Raw genomic sequence first — 19,509 nt, 5'->3', positions numbered from 1 at the left:
TTCATTTAAGAAACTGTTTAAAGAACCAACTAAAAACCAAAGAAATAGCAAATGGCTGCTACATTCCACAGTAAGTTCTATTCTTTTTCTTAAACTCCTGAACTTTGCATTTTTAAAAAATCAGCCCCAAATAAAGTTGCTCATTTCCCCACAGGAGGAGGGAAAAAACAGGACTCTAGGATACATAACTAAGCATCCCAGACTGGGATGACAGGTCAGCCCAGCCGTCCCGAATCTTCAAGTTGCCATGGAGCAGAGAGAATGCTTTTCCTTGTCCTCAAAGGGGTTGATGGGGATGAGAAAGATACATGGAGGAAAGAGAAGTGAATTCTCCCTTTACTCTGTAAATGTCTGGAAGATTTTTCTGCCAGAGGTTTTATCCCCCTGCCCATAGGCCAGAGAACCCCACTGCTCACATAAATTAGCTGAGTTAAGGTAACAAAGATATGATGGGAAGCACTCAAGAGCTCTCCAGGTCCCTCTGTTAAGAGTGGGGTAGTGTTACCCAAAGCCACTCTATGGTGCCAAGCACAGTGAAGACCAAAGCAAAACACCAAACCCACTCATTCTCAAGTGCATTCAGTTCTCACATAGCCTGTGCCATGGAAAAAGGATGATTCAGAACAGAACTGCCAAGTAGGGCAATTACATATGTGTTTGAGGCTCTAGTTTCTGGAGCTGATACAAGTTTTCATCCCAAAAGTGGTAAGTGTCCTAAGGGACTGGGTGGTGTTTGCAAAGTCACATTACTTTCATGGCATCTGAGACAGACTGATTCATGGATCAAGCACGACGACTTCTTGGACAGGGCTGCCAAACAAACGTGTCCAGGCACATGATGATGGGAAATTATAGAAAATTGACAGAAAACAGAGAAAACTGCCTACATGGCAATGGAGAGGAGGTACAGACACCAAGTTCGATCCTTCACCAAATCTTCGGCCATAGATCAGCACAATTGTCTCTTGAAGTCACAAGCCGGCAGGCCAATTTTACCTCCTAGGGTCATGAGCTATGATCTTAACATAAGTACCCTTATGTCTGTTAGAACAAATAATAAGCAAACTTATTTTGATTGAATTGCTTCAATAAGCAAATTTACTTCCAAATCGAAGAAATCAAGGCTGAATCCTTAGAAAAGAATCATTCGGAGCTAGTAATGTTGTTTGTGGTCCTGTCCTTGGCTATCAGGTCATGATGATTGCTGAAAACCAGACCACAGAATATCCTTCCCACAACAACTAACAAAATGAGCAACAGCCTCCAAAAAGCAAAATTACTAAAAACTAGCAAAATATTCCACCAAAAGCACCCAAACAAGGAAATGTATATAATCTAAGAATAATTTTAAGCTTTAAAACTTCACGGCGGGGCTCCTGGATGGCTCAGTGGGTTAATCGTTTGCCTTTGGCTCAGCTCATGATCCCAGAGATCTTGAGTGCTTCCCATCATATCTTTGTTACCTTAACTCAGCTAATTTATGTGAGCAGTGGGGTTCTCTGGCCTTTGGGCAGGGTGATAAAACCTCTGGCAGAAAAATCTTCCAGACATTTACAGAGTAAAGGGAGAATTCACTTCTCTTTCCTCCATGTATCTTTCTCATCCCCATCAACCCCTTTGAGGACAAGGAAAAGCATTCTCTCTGCCCCATGGCAACTTGAAGATTCGGGATGGCTGGGCTGACCTGGGATTGAGTTCCATATTGGGCTCTTTGCTCAGTGGGGAGCCTCCTTCCCCCTCTTCCTCTGCCTGCCGCTCCCCTTGCTTGTGTTCTCTTTCTCTCTCTAATAAATAAATGAAGTCTTAGAATAAAATAAAATTTCATGGTCGAGGGAGGAAATAAATTTCTGAAGACCAAAAGAAAAGGCCTCACTACTCTAAAAGCTACATCAGTAGGAATCTTGAGAATTATTTCATGGAATTTTCAATCTTGAAGGAATTTAAACTCTGTCGCACTTTTTTTTTTTTTTTGGATCTAGGACCAGTGGAAATTGCTTCAGGAGACTTATGAGTGAAAGGATAGAAAGTTAGTAGTAAGGCTGATTCTGAGTGAAATAAAGCCTCTTAGAAATTCACTAGAATGGTGGGGGGGCGGGGAGGAGAAATTCACCAGAATTGGAAAAATGAATTAAAGGCAGACTATATGTGGCCTACCTATTTCCCCACACCATCCAGCATGAACCGTGGTGCAGCACGTTTAACACAATCTTGGGAGAGAGATGGCGGAGTCCAGGTATGCTAGCAAAGACCACACTCCCCCTCGGGGATATCCCTATATCTTGGGCCATTACATCAGGCTATAGCAACAAACATGAATGGACCACAAAACAAAGCCCTCAACTGTAGCCTAGAAGAAGGAAAACAATCTCTTGTCAGACAGCATGACAAACAGGTCAAAAAGTGATCTTCATTATATCAGCACGTGTGGAAAATCTGACCTGAGCTAGCCGGGTATGTTCAAGGTGAAAGGAAATGTATGATGACCATTCAAACTTACCAGCCGGGGTAAAAAAGAGAGAAAAAGCATGGGAGAACACAAAGATCTCCTCTTTTGATCCCTTCTCTCTATCAGATGAAAATACAACTCAAGGAGCAGGAAGAAATTCCTAACAGTTACTTCACACTATAAAATAATTTAGTAAGAACACAAAGTCAGTTAAGGAGACTTCAAAGACAGGATGAAAAACATTAATGATGTTAATTTAAGAAAATTGTAGTCTGAAGGAAAGAAAGGACCCAAACAACCTATTGCAGAACCAATTTTAAGTAAGAAGGAACAAAGAACTAGGATCTATACCCCAGAGGTCCAAGTACTGATACAGAGAAAAGCTGTATCCATTTAAATCCGTCTCCTCCTATGCTCCAGGTTCTAAGATTTCCCCAGCTTTTCACCAAAGCTTGAGCCCCGCTGCTATCTCTACCTGACACAGGCTTCTCTCTCTTCTCTGGCGAGCTCTCACTTGGCTTCAGCTTCTCTGGGAAGGCTTCCCACTCTCCTCACTAGTGCTTAATGGACTTTGTGTGTATACTTAATACACTAGGTAGAAATACTCCAATTAAATCCTCATCGGTGCTATCTCCTTGCCTGTCTGTCCCTGCCAAATACAAATCCCTGTGTATAGGGCCAGGCCCGTAGTAGGAACTCAGTAATGTGTGTACAACGAAGGAGTAAAAGAATGCTCATGGCCGCGTTCTTTCACCTACACTCTGGGTCAAAGTGCAGGTAAGAACTTCTTTTAGGAACTGATTATACAATGCTATCAGCCTTTTATCAGTAATGGTACAATCGGTAAGGGATGACAGAAGGTCTGTGGTACAAAGGGAGAGGAACAAGGGACAAGAAGAAGAGAATCAAGGGAGGTTTCGACAGACATTATTCTGTAAACAGAATTTGAATTAGAATTTCGTTGTATCAAAATATTGCTATCCAAAAGAGTGTCATTGTCTGATGACTGGCTACAGGGCTAAGAGTTTTATTCATTTTTTTTTTTTAAGATTTATTTATTATTTTAGAGAGAGAGAGTGAGCAGGGGGAGGGGCAGAGGGAGAGGGATAGAGAGACTCCTCAAGCGGACTTCCCACTGAGCAGGGAGCCTGACCTGGGGCTCCATCCCAGGATCCCAACATCATGACCTCAGTCAAAAATCAAAATTTGGGGGCATCGGGGTGGCTCAGTGGGTTAAGCCTCGGCCTTCGGCTCAGGTCATGATCTCAGGGTCCTGGGACCAAGCCCCGCATCAGGCTCTCTGCTCAGCAGGTAGCCTGCTTCCTCCTTCCCCCACCTGCTAGCCTACTTGTGATCTCTTTCTCTGTCAAATAAATAAATAATATTTTTAAAAAATCAAAATTTGTACACTTATCCCAGTCCTGGGTGGACTGGGCCACCTAGGTGCCCCACGAGTTTTGATAAAACAGGTAACTAGTAACTTAAGATTCAAATGGACTTGAACAAAGCGATGGGCAGCCTATGACCTCTATCAGTTGGCTTGGGCTACAGGTGGCCCTCAGTCCAGGTCCTACTCTCAAACCACAGTGAGGGCCGGGATCTTTCTAACCCATCCGTTATATAAGATCTGGCACTAGGGCAAACGATTCAAGGAGGAATTAACATGTGATAAATCTTATTTAATAAGTGATGGACATTCTCTCTTACTCCAATCTCCTGGAGGTTACTTCCGAAAGCAAAACCAAAACTGGAGTTGCAAATCTAAATGCCAATCCTTAACCCAGATTCCACTACAAGTGTCTTCACTTTGATGCCTATCAGCTGGCAGGGGAAATGTAGTACATCCTGTCCGGTATTCAGCTATTGGGTTGGACAAATAAATCTGCCATTTTTATATGCCGAAAGCTAGTAACTCCAGTTTCCACTGACTCAACCAAATAAAAGAATCAACACAACAGGATGTATCCAAAAGCAACCTTAAGTTTTTTAAATGTTAAAAATAGGTTCCCTCAGCTTATGCAGTACCTGGTTATTTTGTCACTATTTTATTTTTTTTCCACGGGGCCCCTGATACCCTTCAGCAACCTCAACTCTCTGTAACCCTACAGACCGGTGAAGAGAGAGATATGCCAAGTCAGTCCACTGGGTACAAAGAGCCACATCCACAGTGACTTCCGGGTGGCCATGAGCGAGGTCTCCACCACGACCAGCCAGAAGCCCACACCCACGCACTCAGAGAGTCCCCCTCAGCATGGCCAGGCCATAGGTAATTTCCCTACAGTTAACTGCTTATTCTTCCCAAACGTTAAATCACAAAGCACAACATGATCATTGAAATCATATCGCACCCAGCCCCACACCCACTCACAGAATAACACCTTCTGAAACAGAAGAAGAACTGATTGGTGTTTGCTAAAAGCACAGCTAAGCTCACACAGGCCGGCTGCACGCAGCTTGTTCTCGCAGCTCTAGCCGATCTGCTGTAATACGTGAGCATTTGCGAGCATGTTAATGACACAGCCAAAAAAATTGCACTTTCATGGGAACTCAAGTATTTTAAGAGTAACGGTTAATGGAAAGGTAAAAGATCTAAACATAAAGTAATAGAAACTGGCATTCACGGGGTATTTACTTGGTGCCATTTAATTCTTGTAACACCTGTTTGGAGTAGGTATACTTGTTCCTGCTTTTCCAGATGAGAAAACAGAGGCACAAACTGATGAGACAACTTTCCCACAGAGGCAGCGCTAATGGGGGGTGGGAAGCGGGTAGAGCCGGACCTGAACCCAAAGGCTGCGTCCCAGTTAACCGGCCCCTCCCCTCAGAATGCTGGGCAAGGGCAAGCACCCAGCTTTCCCGAGGGCAGAGCCTGCTTCCGGGCTAACTTTGTTTAGAGAGGATGATCTTCAGGCGCTCCCAGAAAATGTACGCCTCAAGCTTTGGCCTCCGTCCCAGGGAGAAGGCTGGGGACGAGAGGGTGGTGTGGAATTAATGACAAAGAGTCATCTAAACAACAGTTCTCGGTCAGCTTACATGCAGTTAGGGCAAAATTCATCTTTCTCAAGAGACTTCACTATGCGTGTTGTTCCAATGGTCTGATTTTTTTGTCTCCTGGACTCACCACAAGCTGCAGGTCTCAAGAATCATCCCTTTTACCCTTCTAAAGGGAATTTTAATATGTCTCTGTTTTATTTGCACTTTAGTTTCAAAAGCACTTTTGTTGAAATTAAGAGTAGTGTTTCTTCCTGTACCTTCCCACCCAGCCAAATAAAAAAGAAATTTACAGAAAGTACCTATAAAAGTCTGAATAATCATCTGAAGGCTGCAAGTATGCATTAAAAGACCAGAATCAATAAAAGTTATTTTTAACATAGTTAACATTTAGAAAGACTTAGAAAAGTGGTTGTTATTCTGGCACTGTGTCATAGAAGGAATTGCTGACATCTGTCCCAGGGACACAAGGTATACATGGCCTCTGGCAAATCATCGGCAGCCATATTTCTCTTTCTCCTGGTCATATTACAAGTCAAACGAGTAAGGCTCTTCGGTTTAAGAAATAAGGAGCTGAAGCACACATCCACTGATCCTGTCTTCCAGCCCAGCTAATACAACCATTAAAGCTTCAACGAGCAGAACCATCTTCCAGCTCCAAATCAAAAGTTACCTTGCCAATTAGAATTCTATTAAGCTGAAACCCATATATGAAGAGTCATGAAAAAGAAATTCTCTAGGAAAAGAGATACAAAGAAAAAAATGCAAACACTATTAAAAGCATACAGTTTAGGGGTGCCTGGGGTGGCTCAGTTGGTTGGGTGTCCAACTCTTGATTTTGGTACAGGTCATGATCTCAGGGTCATGAGACTGAGCCCTGTGATGGGAGCCTTCACTCTCCCCCTCCCGCTGTCCTTCCCCCCACACCCCCCCCCCCCAAAAAAAAGCCCACAAAAAACACAGTTTATCCAGAAATAAAAGTAATTTAGTTATTTTTATGCTTGGAATCTACCCTCTCTTAAATTTCCTTATTAAAAACCAGCATAGCAGAGACACTATTGGTAAGTCAACCATTTTCACAGACTATCTTTACAGTATCTATAATGCCAGCTCTCACTCTGTAGTATATATGAATCTTCACACAATTTATGCATCTAAAAATATTCACTCAGAGTAAGCAAAATACAAAAATCATATTTTTTGTAATTGCTAGGAAAATCTATAGGTGGGAAAAACTTTTGTAAATTCATCATGTGTTATCATAAAAAACAATTCTTCTTATGGGGTCAGATTTCCCCTATGAGGAAGCTAATGGTATTGATTTATATTTCCTTCTAACACTAACACCTCTAAAATATAAAACTTCTATAAAGTTTCACCTATACACCTTGTCTAGAAGTCCACCCTAGTAAATGAAACATATTCAAAATAAACACATTAAGATAGCCAAGTTTTTTTTTTTTTTTTTTTTTTTAAATCTGATTCAACCCATAATAGGCAGAATCTTAAGAGCATCAATATATGGATGCCCCTTGAATGAGAAGGACAGGTCAATCTGTCCATGAACCCCATGTGCATGGGGCTCGGCTCTCCCACTACATTCTGTGTTAGGTTATTAAACTGTGAGTCTTTGCTTTGGCCATAATAGAAATCAAGCCATTCACCACAAGAACTACTAAAAAAGTAACTTTGGGGGCACCTGGGTGGCTCTATCGGTTAAGCATCTGCCTTCAGCTCAGATGATGGTCTCAGGGTCCTGGGATCGAGCCCCGCATCGGGCTCTCTGCTCAGTAGGAAGTCTGCTTCTCCCTCTCTTTTTGCCCCTTCCCCTGGCTTGTGCTCTCTCTCTCTCAAATAAATAAATGAAATATTTAAAAAAAAAAAAAAAAAAGTAACTTTGTGGAATGCTCTCCTGGCTTTCTTCACATTATCTTTTAGGAAGTTCTAGTGTAGACTAAGGCTGTGGCAGCTTCTCCTTTTGAAATACCAGACCTGCAGCCTCTGCTTGCACGCAACGGCTGCTGTAAGAAAAGCAGGGGAAGGGACTCTGGAGAGCTAAATAAAACCTGCCTGACAATGAGGTACAAGTTTACAGTTTATAATTTTAGGAAGCCCCAAAAGGACTTAACCGTCTTGCATTATAACCAAAACATCTCATCACAGGGGGATATTTTAGTTGAGACTTTGAAAGTCCTCAGACAAGGAAACACTTAAAATAGCATTTTGTTAGAAGTGGAAGTGAGCACTTGATGTGTCTTTTTTGCCCAAACTCTGGGACACAGTTCAACCCATGGCTCTCCTGTGCCTTAAACGCAGTTAGTGGCGAAATATATTCAGAGCTGGCTGCAAGGAAAGGCCATGAAGAGTGCACAGGTGGACAAAAGGTGTTGCTATGCCTCAGCTAGAACTTTAGACCCCTCCTTGCACAAATACTTCCTGACTAAATTTCCCCAAATGTAGAAGATCAATTATAAAACCATGGCTTGTGTTACAAAATAACTCCCTTCACGGAATATTTCACCATAGTTGCTTCATCCTAGTGAGGAGCTCCAGTATAGACACAGAATTCCAATTTTTTCCTCGAACACATTTTGTATCAAGAGAAACAAACAGACGGGACCAAAATAAATGTCTACAATGGACTTGTGCCTTCTTATCCTTGTTGTTGCTTTAATTTCTCTTTAACATCATATATTTTTAAAATAACTTAAATCACATCATAATTAAACAATTTACAATTTAACAATTTGTGAAAGATGTTTCACTGCAAACATTTTTAATATTTGAGAACCAAATACAGATCACCAAGTTTTACCTACCAATTTGGCAGAAATATCAAAATTATGATTTACTAAAACATACTCCTTGTGTACAAATCTCTAAACCCCTGGAGGATGGACAGCATTTCATTAAATGTTTTCTTAACGAGAAGGTAAACTGAGCCTCAAGGCACAAAAGTTGAAAACTGAAAAGGAGAATTCCCAAAACCTCCCCCTACAGGAGGCAAAGGAAAACAAAATTTATCAAACTAAGATGAAAAATATTAAAACGTATGTCCAGATATTTAGCCAGGAATCAAGTGAAGGACTCAAACCAGAAACTCTTTTTAAAAACTCTAACACTCGGGTGCCTGGGTGGCTCAGTGGTTTAAAGCCTCTGCCTTCAGCTCAGGTCATGATCTCAGGGTCCTGGGATCAAGCCCCGCATCGGGCTCTCTGCTCAGCGGGGAGCCTGCTTCCTCCTCTCTCTCTGCCTGCCTCTCTGCCTACTTGTGATCTCTGACTGTCAAATAAATAAATAAAATCTTTAAAAAAAAAAATAAAAAATAAAAACTCTAACACTCACAACAGAAGTTTGTTATTAATGAGAAACAGCACAGAACACATTCTCCTCTGGCAAAGAGAGAGCTATTTTTCACTTCCCCTGGTAACTATCTTTAGTACTTTACATTCTTGGAAACCAGGAATGTGAATATGGATTTATTGTGAAGCAACACGCAATGATCTAATGTCAGTTATGGGGGTGGGGGGTCTATGAAATCAGTGCCAATGAAATCCTAAAGCACGACAGGCATCAATATAGGCATTGAATCTCGTGACAAAGGGCTTGTGATCCCTGAAACGTCCATGGCCTGGACATTCCCAGCTCTGGCCAGTGGGCTATTTACATCTCAGTCTAGAAAAGAATCAATAGGCAACTGAAAAGCCCGGGCTCTCGCACAAAAGATAATCAAAGCGTCTAACCCACGGCGGCTGGAGGAGGACACAGCGGGATTTATCTGAAATTAATTACTCCGCTATCAGGCGAAGGTAGCATAATTGAGAAGGAATATCTTGGCTGGAGTTTCTTGCTGAGTCTCCATAAAAACACAGGACGGGCCAGGGGGTAGGGTGAGGGGGCGAGAGTTACATACATTAGGATTGCAATCAAGTTCAAGCAAACTTCAGTGCCAATGGCGGTCAGCTGTAGGAATGTGCAGCGTGACTGGAAATGGGTGCGGCAGCCTGTGCGAAGCCAGCTAGCAAAATACGCAGTGTAAATAATATCGCTTCAGCAAACTCCACTGCCGAATGGCCTGTCTTCACCTACGTCTCTCAGCAAAAAGTTGCTCCGGCGCTTCTGGAAGATTGTACTGGAAATGGAGGGTGCCAACTAGAACAGGCTGAATTCATTTTTGCATCATCTACGAAGAAACGGTCTGCTGAGAAGCTAATAACGTGAGTGTGTACATGACATCTAAAGTCTGTGTGAGTACATGTGGGGGTGATTTTAACCTCTGCGCTACTGGGGAAACTCAGGGCGGGCAGGGCCCATCTCTCCTACTCCTCTACCTCTGTAGCCTGACTAGCTATGGCATTAAGCCGGGTATACAGCAAGCGCTTTCTAGATGTCTCCTCAGTGAACAAAGAAATAATGCTCAAGGGAATGAATGTCCAACTTCTAAGAAGTACCCCCTTTCTTCTGACAATTTCTACCAAGGTGATGGTTCTGATACCATCTGAAGGTGGTTAATAACTAAAAACCAATACCTAATAATGAATGCTTTCTGAACAGCTTGTTCAAAACCATCATTGTACTTAATTTATATTAACTTTTCCTAAATGTGACAAGCCTCTCACATTTAGTGTGTGTGTGTCAGAAACACAGTCCTGTGTTTCTGACTGGATAGTCTTAGAACCTCCCCCTTGACTCAGATGCTATTAATCAGGACAGAATACAGTGAGTCTGACGCTAGAGGACCCAACGATGGACAGCTGGGTCTTTGTGTTCTCCCCCAGCAGGCTTTGAATAGCATCAGTCCTGAGTTACTGTATTTATTCTTCATGCTTCTTTAGGTTCATGATTTACATTTATATTATGCTAGACTTCAGGACAAGGGGATAAGAGTCATGAAAAAGGTACACTGAAATCCATGAGCATGGTTCTTTTGATTACCTCATAGTCCCAGCACACAATGCTGGCTAGCATAGGATACATTTATTATTATAAAGGGTAATGTCTCAGTCTCTCACATAAAAGCAACAAAGCAGGGCTTTCAAATTAACAATCCCCTGGGTTTTTTTTTCTTTTTCTTCACTTTCTTTTTTTTTTCTTTCTTTCGTTCTTTCTTTCTTTCTTTCTTTCTTTAGCTGAAATGGAAATCCAGTGCTTGACTCAGGAAATCAGGGACAAGGAGATAGCGGAAAGCTTACATTTACTTCTGACAAGCCATCGTCTGTTGCTTAGATGCAAAGAAGTGTGATGCAGGACATGAAACATGCTCTTCGAGCAGCCAGGGGAGATGAACATTTAAATACAACTTTGGGGGTGCCTGGGTGGCTCAGTGGGCTAAAGCTGATCCCAGGGTCCTGGGATCAAGCCCCGCATCAGGCTCTCTGCTCCGCAGGGAGCCTGCTTCCTCCTCTCTCTCTCTCTCTGCCTGCATCTCTGCCTACTCGTGATCTCTGTCTGTCAAATAAATAAATAAAATCTTTAAATAAATAAATAAATACAACTTTGTCCACTGAATATTTCTTTTTGAACATGCCATATGAACTGGACACTGAATTAGACACTCACTGGAGACACTTTCTTGCTCAAAGAGCTCATGATTCCCAAGGAGGCTACAAGATGCATGATGAATTCCTATACTCTAGGATAAAGGTCAGGCTTCATGTACAATGCTAGTTTAACAAGGCACAGAATAGGAAGCAATAAAATAAACTTAAGAAGGCTGAAGGAAGTTTCAGAAGAGGTGACAGTTGGACTTTATCTTGAAGGACATACAGAATTTTACCTGGAAAAATCTGGAGGAAGATATTCTCAGTGGAGGAAATTGCCTGAATTAAAGTAGAGTGTGGACAATACAAGGTGTGTTCAGTAACACAGGCAGGGTCCAGTGTGGATGGAGTGGAGGCTATTAGGGGTAAGGGGGTGGCAGAGGAGAGCAGACATACTGACTAAAGCCAGACTGCAAAGTGTCTCGAGTGTGCCAGAATGTTTGGAATTTATCTTACAGAACTGGAAAACCAGCAGGCTTTTTGAAAGCAGGAGCTTGCAAGAAGAGAGGTATGTTCTGGAGCGATGACTACCAGTATAGAGCATGGACAAGAGGAGACAAGAAGCTGAAGACATGGAGGTAGAGTTGCTTCCAGATTTTAAGAAAGAACGAACCTACCAAACAAAGCATTTGCATAATAAGTGAAAAAGGGCAACTCCCTCCATTCTTACTACCTGCAGTTGGATGATGGCATCACAAGATATCTGCTTGAAACTCGAAACTCTTCCTGTGGAACTCCTAGGAAGCATGTTTGGTCACATTAAAACAGCATGAATAGGGGCACCTGAGTAAAGTCAGTCAAACGTCTGTCTTTTGCTCAGGTCATGATCCTAGGGGTCCAGGGACTGAGCCCCATGTCTGGCTCCCTGCTCAACAGGTAGCCTGCTTCTCCCTCTCCCTCTGTTGTTCCCCCTGTATGTGCTCTCTCTGTCAAATGAATAAATAAAATCTTAAAAAAAAAAATAAGATAGCATGAATAATAAAGGTCATTCAAATTAGAAAAGAAGTAAAACTGTCTCTGTTCACAAATGACACAATCTTCTATGGGGAAAAGCCCAAAGATTCTACCACACAAAACCTATTAGAGATTAAGAAACGGATTCAGCCAAGTTGAGGGACACAAGATCAACAGTCAGTTCCATTTTTATACACTAGCTATGAAAATGTGAAAAAAGAAAAAAAGCATTAAAAAATGATATAATACTTGGAAATAAACTTAACTAAGGAGGTAAGATGTGTACACTGAAAATTACAAAACATTGCTGAAAGATTTAAAGAAGACATAAAGAAATGCAAAGATACCCTATGTACATAGATCAGAAGAACTTCCTACTATTAAGATGACAATACTAAAAAAAAACAAAATAAACAAACAAAAAAAGATGACAATACTACCCAAATCAACTACAGATTCACTGCAATCTCTATCAAAATCTCATGGCATCTTTTGTGGAAAAAGAAAAACCCATCTTAAAATTCATATGAACTCTTAAAGGACCTGGATAGCTAAAACAATCTGAAAAAGAATCAAGTTAGAGGGTTCACATGTCTTGATTTCAAAACTTACTACAAAGCTACATTAATCAAAACAGTGTAATACCTACAATGGAAAGACATATAAACCAATGGGATAAAATAAGAGAGCCCAGAAATAAAATCTAGTCTATATGGTCAATTAATTTTTGAAAAGGAAGCCAAGACCAGTCAATGAGGAAAGAACAGTCCTTTCAACAAATGGTTCTGGGAAAACTGGGTATCTATCTGCAAAAGAATGAAGTTGGGCCTGTATGCTATTATCATATACACACATAAACTTAAAATGGGCCAAAGACCTAAACTTAAGAGCTGAAACTATAAAACTCTGAAAAGAAAACAGGAGAAAATCTTCATGATATTGGATTTGGCAAAGCTTTCTTGGATATGACACCAAAAGCACAGGGAACAAAAGCAAAGGGAAATTGGACTTCAAACTTAGAAACTTTTTATGCATCAAAAGACATCAAGAAAGTGAAAAAGTTGGGATGCCTGGGTGGCTCAGTGGGCTAAACCTCTGCCTTCAGCTCAGGTCATGATCTCAGGGCCTTGGGATCGAGCCCTGCATCGGGCACTCTGCTTCCTCCTCTCTCTCTCTGCCTGCCTCTCTGCCTACTTGTGATCTTTGTCTGTCAAGCGAATAAATAAAATCTTAAAAAAAAAGAAGAAAGTGAAAAGGCAACCCTAAAATGAAAGAAACTATTTATATCATGCAACTGATAAGGGATTAATAGCCAGAATATACAAAGAACTCCTACAACTCAACAGCCAACAATAAAACAGCCCAATTCAAGAATGAGCAAAGAACTTGAATAGACATTTCTTTTATATATATATATATCATTAGTCATTAGAGAAATGCAAATCAAAGTCACAACAAGACATCATTTTACACCCATTAGGATGGCTATTAACAAAAAAGGGGGAAATTACAAGTGTTGGTGAGAAGTAAAATAAAACTGGAACATTTACACATTGCTGTACAATGACGCAGCCATACTGGACAACTGTATAGTGGCTCCTTTAAAAAGTAAATGTATAATAAACATGTGATCTAGAAATTCTCCACCTAGATACATACTGAAAAGAACTGAAAGCAAGTACTCGAACAGATATTCATATATTAATGTTCATAGTAGCATTGTTTACAACAGCCAAAAGGTAGAAACACCCAAGTGTCAATCAACAGACAAATGGATAAACAAAATGTGGTATATCCATATGGTAGAGTATTACTTATCCTTAAAAAAGGAATGAAGTTCTGGCATATGCTGCAATGTGGATGAACCTTGAGAACATTTATGCTACATGAAATAAACCAGATGCAGAAGGACAAATATTGTATGATTCCATGTATATAAAGGACCCAGGATAGTCAAATCTCATAGAGCTAGAAAGTAAAATGGTGGCTTCCTAAATTTATGGAAGGGGAGTTACTGGTTAATGGTTATGGAATTTCTGTTTTGGATGCTGAGAAAGTTCTGGATGTGTATTTTATGACGATGCCACAGCAACGTGAATGTGCTTAATGCTACTGAACTGAATATTAATTGAACATAAAAATGTTTTTAAGGTTAAATTTTAAATTACATATGATTTACCACAATTATGAAGTAACAGAATCAACAGCACTATTTTGACTGCAGATAAGTCCATCAAGAAAACGGAGTAACATGTCAGAAGAGATGCTTCTTTTCAGATCCCGGGTGGGAGCTGGTAATGGCAGAAGGAAGTTCAAAGGCAGAAGTTGGCTAAAATCTACTTTGTAGTAGAAGCGGTCAAGTTGCTCAGAAACAGTAAACTTACATTGCAGTTTGATGAGCCATCGAATGTTGGGTAAGAACCGTCTGGCCAGTCGGCAGGGTCCAAGGCCGCTGACTGCCGGTGCTGGGCCTCATACTCCTTGAGCTACAACAAAAGAAAATGAAAATTGACATGGAAATAATGGCCACGGCTGCCTACCAGGCAGCAGAGAGAATGCTCTGGGCACTTTCTTCATGCCGCTGCTGGGGACTCAGTGCCAGCCAAAGACAAGGTTCCCCGAACTGACAGGAAGACGTACACCCTGCCCTGTGATTTTTCATCTACATCAAACTGACAGACACAACAGATTCTTTGTATTTGGTGTTCTAAAAAGAACCTTGATTTTCCCTCCAAGACCCTCCAGCCTCAATACTTATCTTTCTCAGTTCAACTGTAAGTTCAAAAACAGAAATTGTCTGTAGCCTGGCCTCTGAATTACCTGTATTTGTCGAAGACACAACGTGGTAGACTATGGGCATTTTGGTGAAACAGAGGTGGAAGCCTGAAACAGATTCTCTAAAATCACTTGCTTTTCTTGCAACTGACTGTTTCAAGTTACCAATTCCTTGTTCTCAACTAATAAACATTATGAGCCTTATCGGGCACCCTTGTGGAGGAGAGGAAAATAATGAGCTATCTAGAGTATGTTCCGAGACATCTCCAGTTTGGGTTTAGAAATTCCCTTTACACTTTCTGAAAATAGAAAGACAAGTGAAAGATTATAGGAAATTGACAAGTTTAAGCGAACAGAAAGGTCTTTTAGAATGGCAAATGTGAGAGGTTCTAGGCGTGCTTTCATCAAACACATAGAAATTTAACTCTGCAACACAATACGGTTAAGTTACCACTGTATCAAAATTCTATTACAAAGCAGTTTTTAGGTATGAATTTCACACTGATGAAATCATGTTCTATAAATCAAGATGTCAAAAAACAGAAACGATCTGGCCTAACAGCCCAGGAGAAGGTGCTAGGACTGTTCTCAACCACTGGAGCCACGTGGACATGGCAAAGCCACCATGCTGACAGCATCCCTCTAGGGAAAAGGCAACTTTGCAAAGTATCACTGCTACCATGAAATTCTTTGCTGCACATACTTGTGACAGGAGATAGACATGGGAAGGCAGACAGTATTGATTAATGGGTAAGAGCTTGGCTGCAGAACCAAGTATCAGCTTGGAACGCTGGGGCAAATTACTTAACTCCTTTGTGCCTCAGTTCCTCTATCTGGAAAATGGGGATGACAATAAACTATCTCACAGAACTATTACTAGAATTATGTAAGATAATGCAACAAAACTTAGCACCCATACCAAAGCAAAGACTCATGACGAACACAGCCTTGTGGTTCCCAATAAAAGAGAGCTGACAGCTCACGTCAGCTCCAGGGGTTTGAACTTCTGCTATTTGCGAGTAGCACTTTAATCTTTCTAGTACTTTAGGGACATGGATATTGCTCTAATCTTCATGGTATATTTAAATTATATATTAGAATGGTCTTTCTTTCCACATTTTCTTTTTTTTTTTTTTTAAAGATTTTATTTATTTATTTGACAGACAGAGATCACAAGCAGGCAGAGAGGCAGGCAGAGACAGAGAAGGAAGCAGGCTCCCCGCTGAGCACAGAGCCCGATGCGGGGCTCGATCCCAGGACCCTGAGATCATGACCTGAGCCGAAGGCAGAGGCTTAACCCACTGAGCCACCCAGGCGCCCCCCACATTTTCTGATTTCTGAAATGCTACATTCTTCCCGCATGACTGAAAGACACGGTTATCATTTGTTTTCTCCCAGTCTCTGCCATACTTTCATATTCCACCTAGGCTCAACTTCGAGAAGCCACTAAATGAGCTTTATCTTTAATTGAAACAAAACACAGCAAATTCCTAACTAGTCGATCATAACAGATTTGATATTTTTCTTCTTCTATCTGTCCCTGTCCTTCATGGACTCTGGGGTCTGAGAGTATCAGGGCTTCCTCAGAGAGAGATTCAAATTCACACTCTACCCAAATTTACCTTGTTTTTAAATTTTCTAATTTAAAAATGCTATGTTTTCAAGTTATAAAACAGGATCTCTAAAAAGAATCCTAAGTGCATCTTACAGGGGAAAAACGCAACCTGGTTAGTTACTTTTACAACTACATTTTTATATTCTACTTTGCTCCCAAAGAAGTTTTGACTTAAATATAATTTCATGGAGGAAAGACAATTGATGTCTTAGATGTTCTGAAGCAAATGTCTAGCTTTAACACAACAGAAGTTTTAAAGTGTGCATGTGCATGTCTATGTCTGTGTGTGTGTGCGCGCATGTGTCTGTCTCAAGAGGAAATGCTTCTTTCACATCCTATTTTCTTCAGTCTCATATTTTTCTCATACTTGAAGTCTACGGCATGATTCCTAGAAGGATGGCCATCTTCAGTCCATAATTGCTATTTTAGAAATGTTTGAGGAGATCCTAAAATGTTCCCATTTCTACGAGAAAAGAACTTTTGTATTATATCTACTCCAAATCCCCTCCAGCTGCAAGTTAAATTCATTTCCTTTTATTTTGTCCTCAATAGAGGTTAAAACAAAATAAAACAAAACACTCTTCATTACATCCTGAAGATGTGTTGTTTAATAATCCTTCATATACTTGGAGATGGTGATTACATTCTTCTCTGAGATAAATCCTTTCCAATTTTCACCCACAGGACCTAATTTAAAAAAAAACAAAAAACAAACAAACAAAAAAAAAACCTAACTACAATCACCTTGTTGTTCTCCTATGGACTCTCTCCATGAGCCTCTCTGGTTGTCCAAATCTCTGTGATTGATGCACAGAAGCTGCTGCGAGGAAAACCATCATATATATAGGTTCCCAGTTCCTAATCTTGCGCTCTGCTATACCAGATGTCCAGACTCCATTCACACCAGTGTTCCCCAACTCCTCAGTTACTGTGCATGTGGCTCACATTTACACCCTGCTCTAGGGAACTTTCCATGGTTGAGAGGAGATGTTTCCCACAGATGCCTAGAGGGCTGCCGCCTCCTCCCCAATCAGCCTCAAGTCTCTTCTTCTCTGGGAGGACAACTCTACAATGCAATTCACCTTCCAGAGCTCCCCACTCCCTATGGGATTGGGGTAAGCTTAGATTTCTCCTGAAACCACATCTCTGTCCAGCTTTTCCCTCTGGCTTTCTTGTCCCCTTCCCTTACTTAGTGGCAGTTAAGTCAGTGACAAATAAGTACTTAAAAACAAAACAAAACAAATTTTATTTTGGACTTTCACGCAGGTATGACCTTATGGAAGCAGACATACATTTATCAGATGGATAAATACATAATATTTAGGAATTAGATCAAGTTAACATGAGTAGTCTTTTGTATTCATAATTATATTTTAGGAAATAGGATTATCAAATCATGGTTACAGATCTCCCTCAATTTCCTAGAGACAGTGTTTCCAGTTAAAATGTCAAAGGACATATTTTTCTACTACATAGCTCCAGCACTGCTGAGCACCGTCATACCAAAACAACAGTGTTCTCTTTTAGCCAAAGCTTTAAAACTGAGTTTTACACCACAAAAATCACCCACACAAATGAATACCCAGTGGCATCTAGGTATCTCTTGGGCCTTCTAAACCTTGTAGAACCAGCCCAAGATCTAAATACCCTGAACTTACTTGCCAAGAGCTAGGTATGCTCCTTAAAATTGTGTTACGTAGACTATGCCAATTACCTAGATCCCCCCATACAATTTTATTTTACGAATAAGCTTGATTTCCTTAAAGCACATATATCCATCATAAAGCTATTAGAAAATGTTCGATAAACCAATAGACTTGATAAAACTACTAGTTAATAAAATATAAAAATCGTAAGTTAAGCTGTTTTTTTTTTAAAGCTTCTGTCTTTTTCAATTACACACTCAGAGAAAATACAGAAATACAGAAGTGTTTCATAAAGTTCATTCTCTTCAAATGCTTTTTTATTTTTTTTTTGCTGCTTATGGTAGTGTTTCACATATTAATTCCTTGTAGCCTTTTTCATTTTAATCTCTGTTTGTATCAATAACGGGTTTTCAGGTGGGAAAGTATCCATCAATGAGATCAAATCCACACAAAGAAAGCATAATGGACCAAACTGTTTTTGACATTAGATAAAATTTTCCCCAATACAAGGATGTACTGGGGATACTCTCTGCTCCAAATGGCACACAGGCAAATTTCTCTCCTGATAGTAGGTTGTCCTGTCAGGAGTAAACTTAGGGGTCTTTAAGTATCTGATTGACAGCAGGACAAACATACACCTGAGGTCCTGAAGGACATTCTCATCATGGTCATTACAGGAGGTCCAAGTCTTAAGGTTTTTGTTTTTGTTTTTAGTATAATCATCAAGTAAATTTCGATCCCTGAGCTAGTCATAAAAGCAGCAGATCCTTTCCACAGAGTGTTTTCTGCTCTAAATAACATTTTTCATGAAGTGTTTTGTCTCTGGCCAAAGCAGCAGCCCATCCAGGCACTAGTAGCTGAGGCTGTATGCCGCCCTGCCAAGAGCAGGCCAAAAGGCTTCCCCGCTACTTCATCAGCTGTCAAAGGACCCCCATCGCTGTGTACAGAAGCTAGTAGACTTTAGAAAATGTCATCACTTTTGTTCTTCAATCTGTGTTCCTGGATTGCCTTACAGAAAATATTCTCGACGTCTTGATGAGCTCTGTCCTGAAACTAGGTAGGGCGGCCCCGCAGCCCCGGCAGCCCCCGCAGCCCCCACAGCCCCTGCCCCACCCCGGGCCCCAGACAGACAAGATGCACTGCTGAAGCCGCTACCCAAATCCACACACAGCCGTGCCACCTTCTCATCCAGTCAACTTCTGATTTCCTTTCCACATAAATAATGGGCAGCTGTTAAAATCATCAACTCAGAAGGCGCTTCAAACTAATTGTTTTCCCCCCAACTTAGAAAAGACTCCTTTCTTTTCAGTTATAGAAATGAGCTGCCTAAAAGTGACTATGTTAAGGCTACTTCTCGTATTTTTTTTTTGCTCCACAAAACCTGGAGGAGGTCCATCACAGGCTACTCTCCTCCCCCACACGTGTAGTCAGATGGCCGCAGGCATCTTCTGCATCCTGACCTTCATGTTTCCTTCTTCTTTTTTTTTTTTTTTTAAGATTTTATTTATTTATTTGACAGACAGAGATCACAAGTAGGCAGAT

The 19,509-nt window shown here is 40.9% G+C and overlaps 1 protein-coding gene across 3 annotated transcripts in view; it reads right to left on the bottom strand.

The window, feature by feature from the left end:
- Nucleotides 1–19,509, bottom strand: part of SASH1 (SAM and SH3 domain containing 1) — a 309,610-nt gene that overhangs the window by 50,665 nt on the left and 239,436 nt on the right. For all 3 annotated transcript variants that reach the window (XM_059400910.1, XM_059400909.1, XM_059400911.1), the window contains exon 8: nt 14,316–14,417. In XM_059400910.1, coding sequence (XP_059256893.1) covers nt 14,316–14,417 — 102 coding nt within the window. The remainder of the gene's footprint in view (nt 1–14,315; nt 14,418–19,509) is intronic.

This window comes from Mustela nigripes, chromosome 5, assembly GCF_022355385.1.
Source record: "Mustela nigripes isolate SB6536 chromosome 5, MUSNIG.SB6536, whole genome shotgun sequence".
In the NCBI taxonomy this organism is placed as follows: Eukaryota; Metazoa; Chordata; class Mammalia; order Carnivora; family Mustelidae; genus Mustela; species Mustela nigripes.
This window is presented reverse-complemented; position numbering and strand designations above follow the sequence as displayed.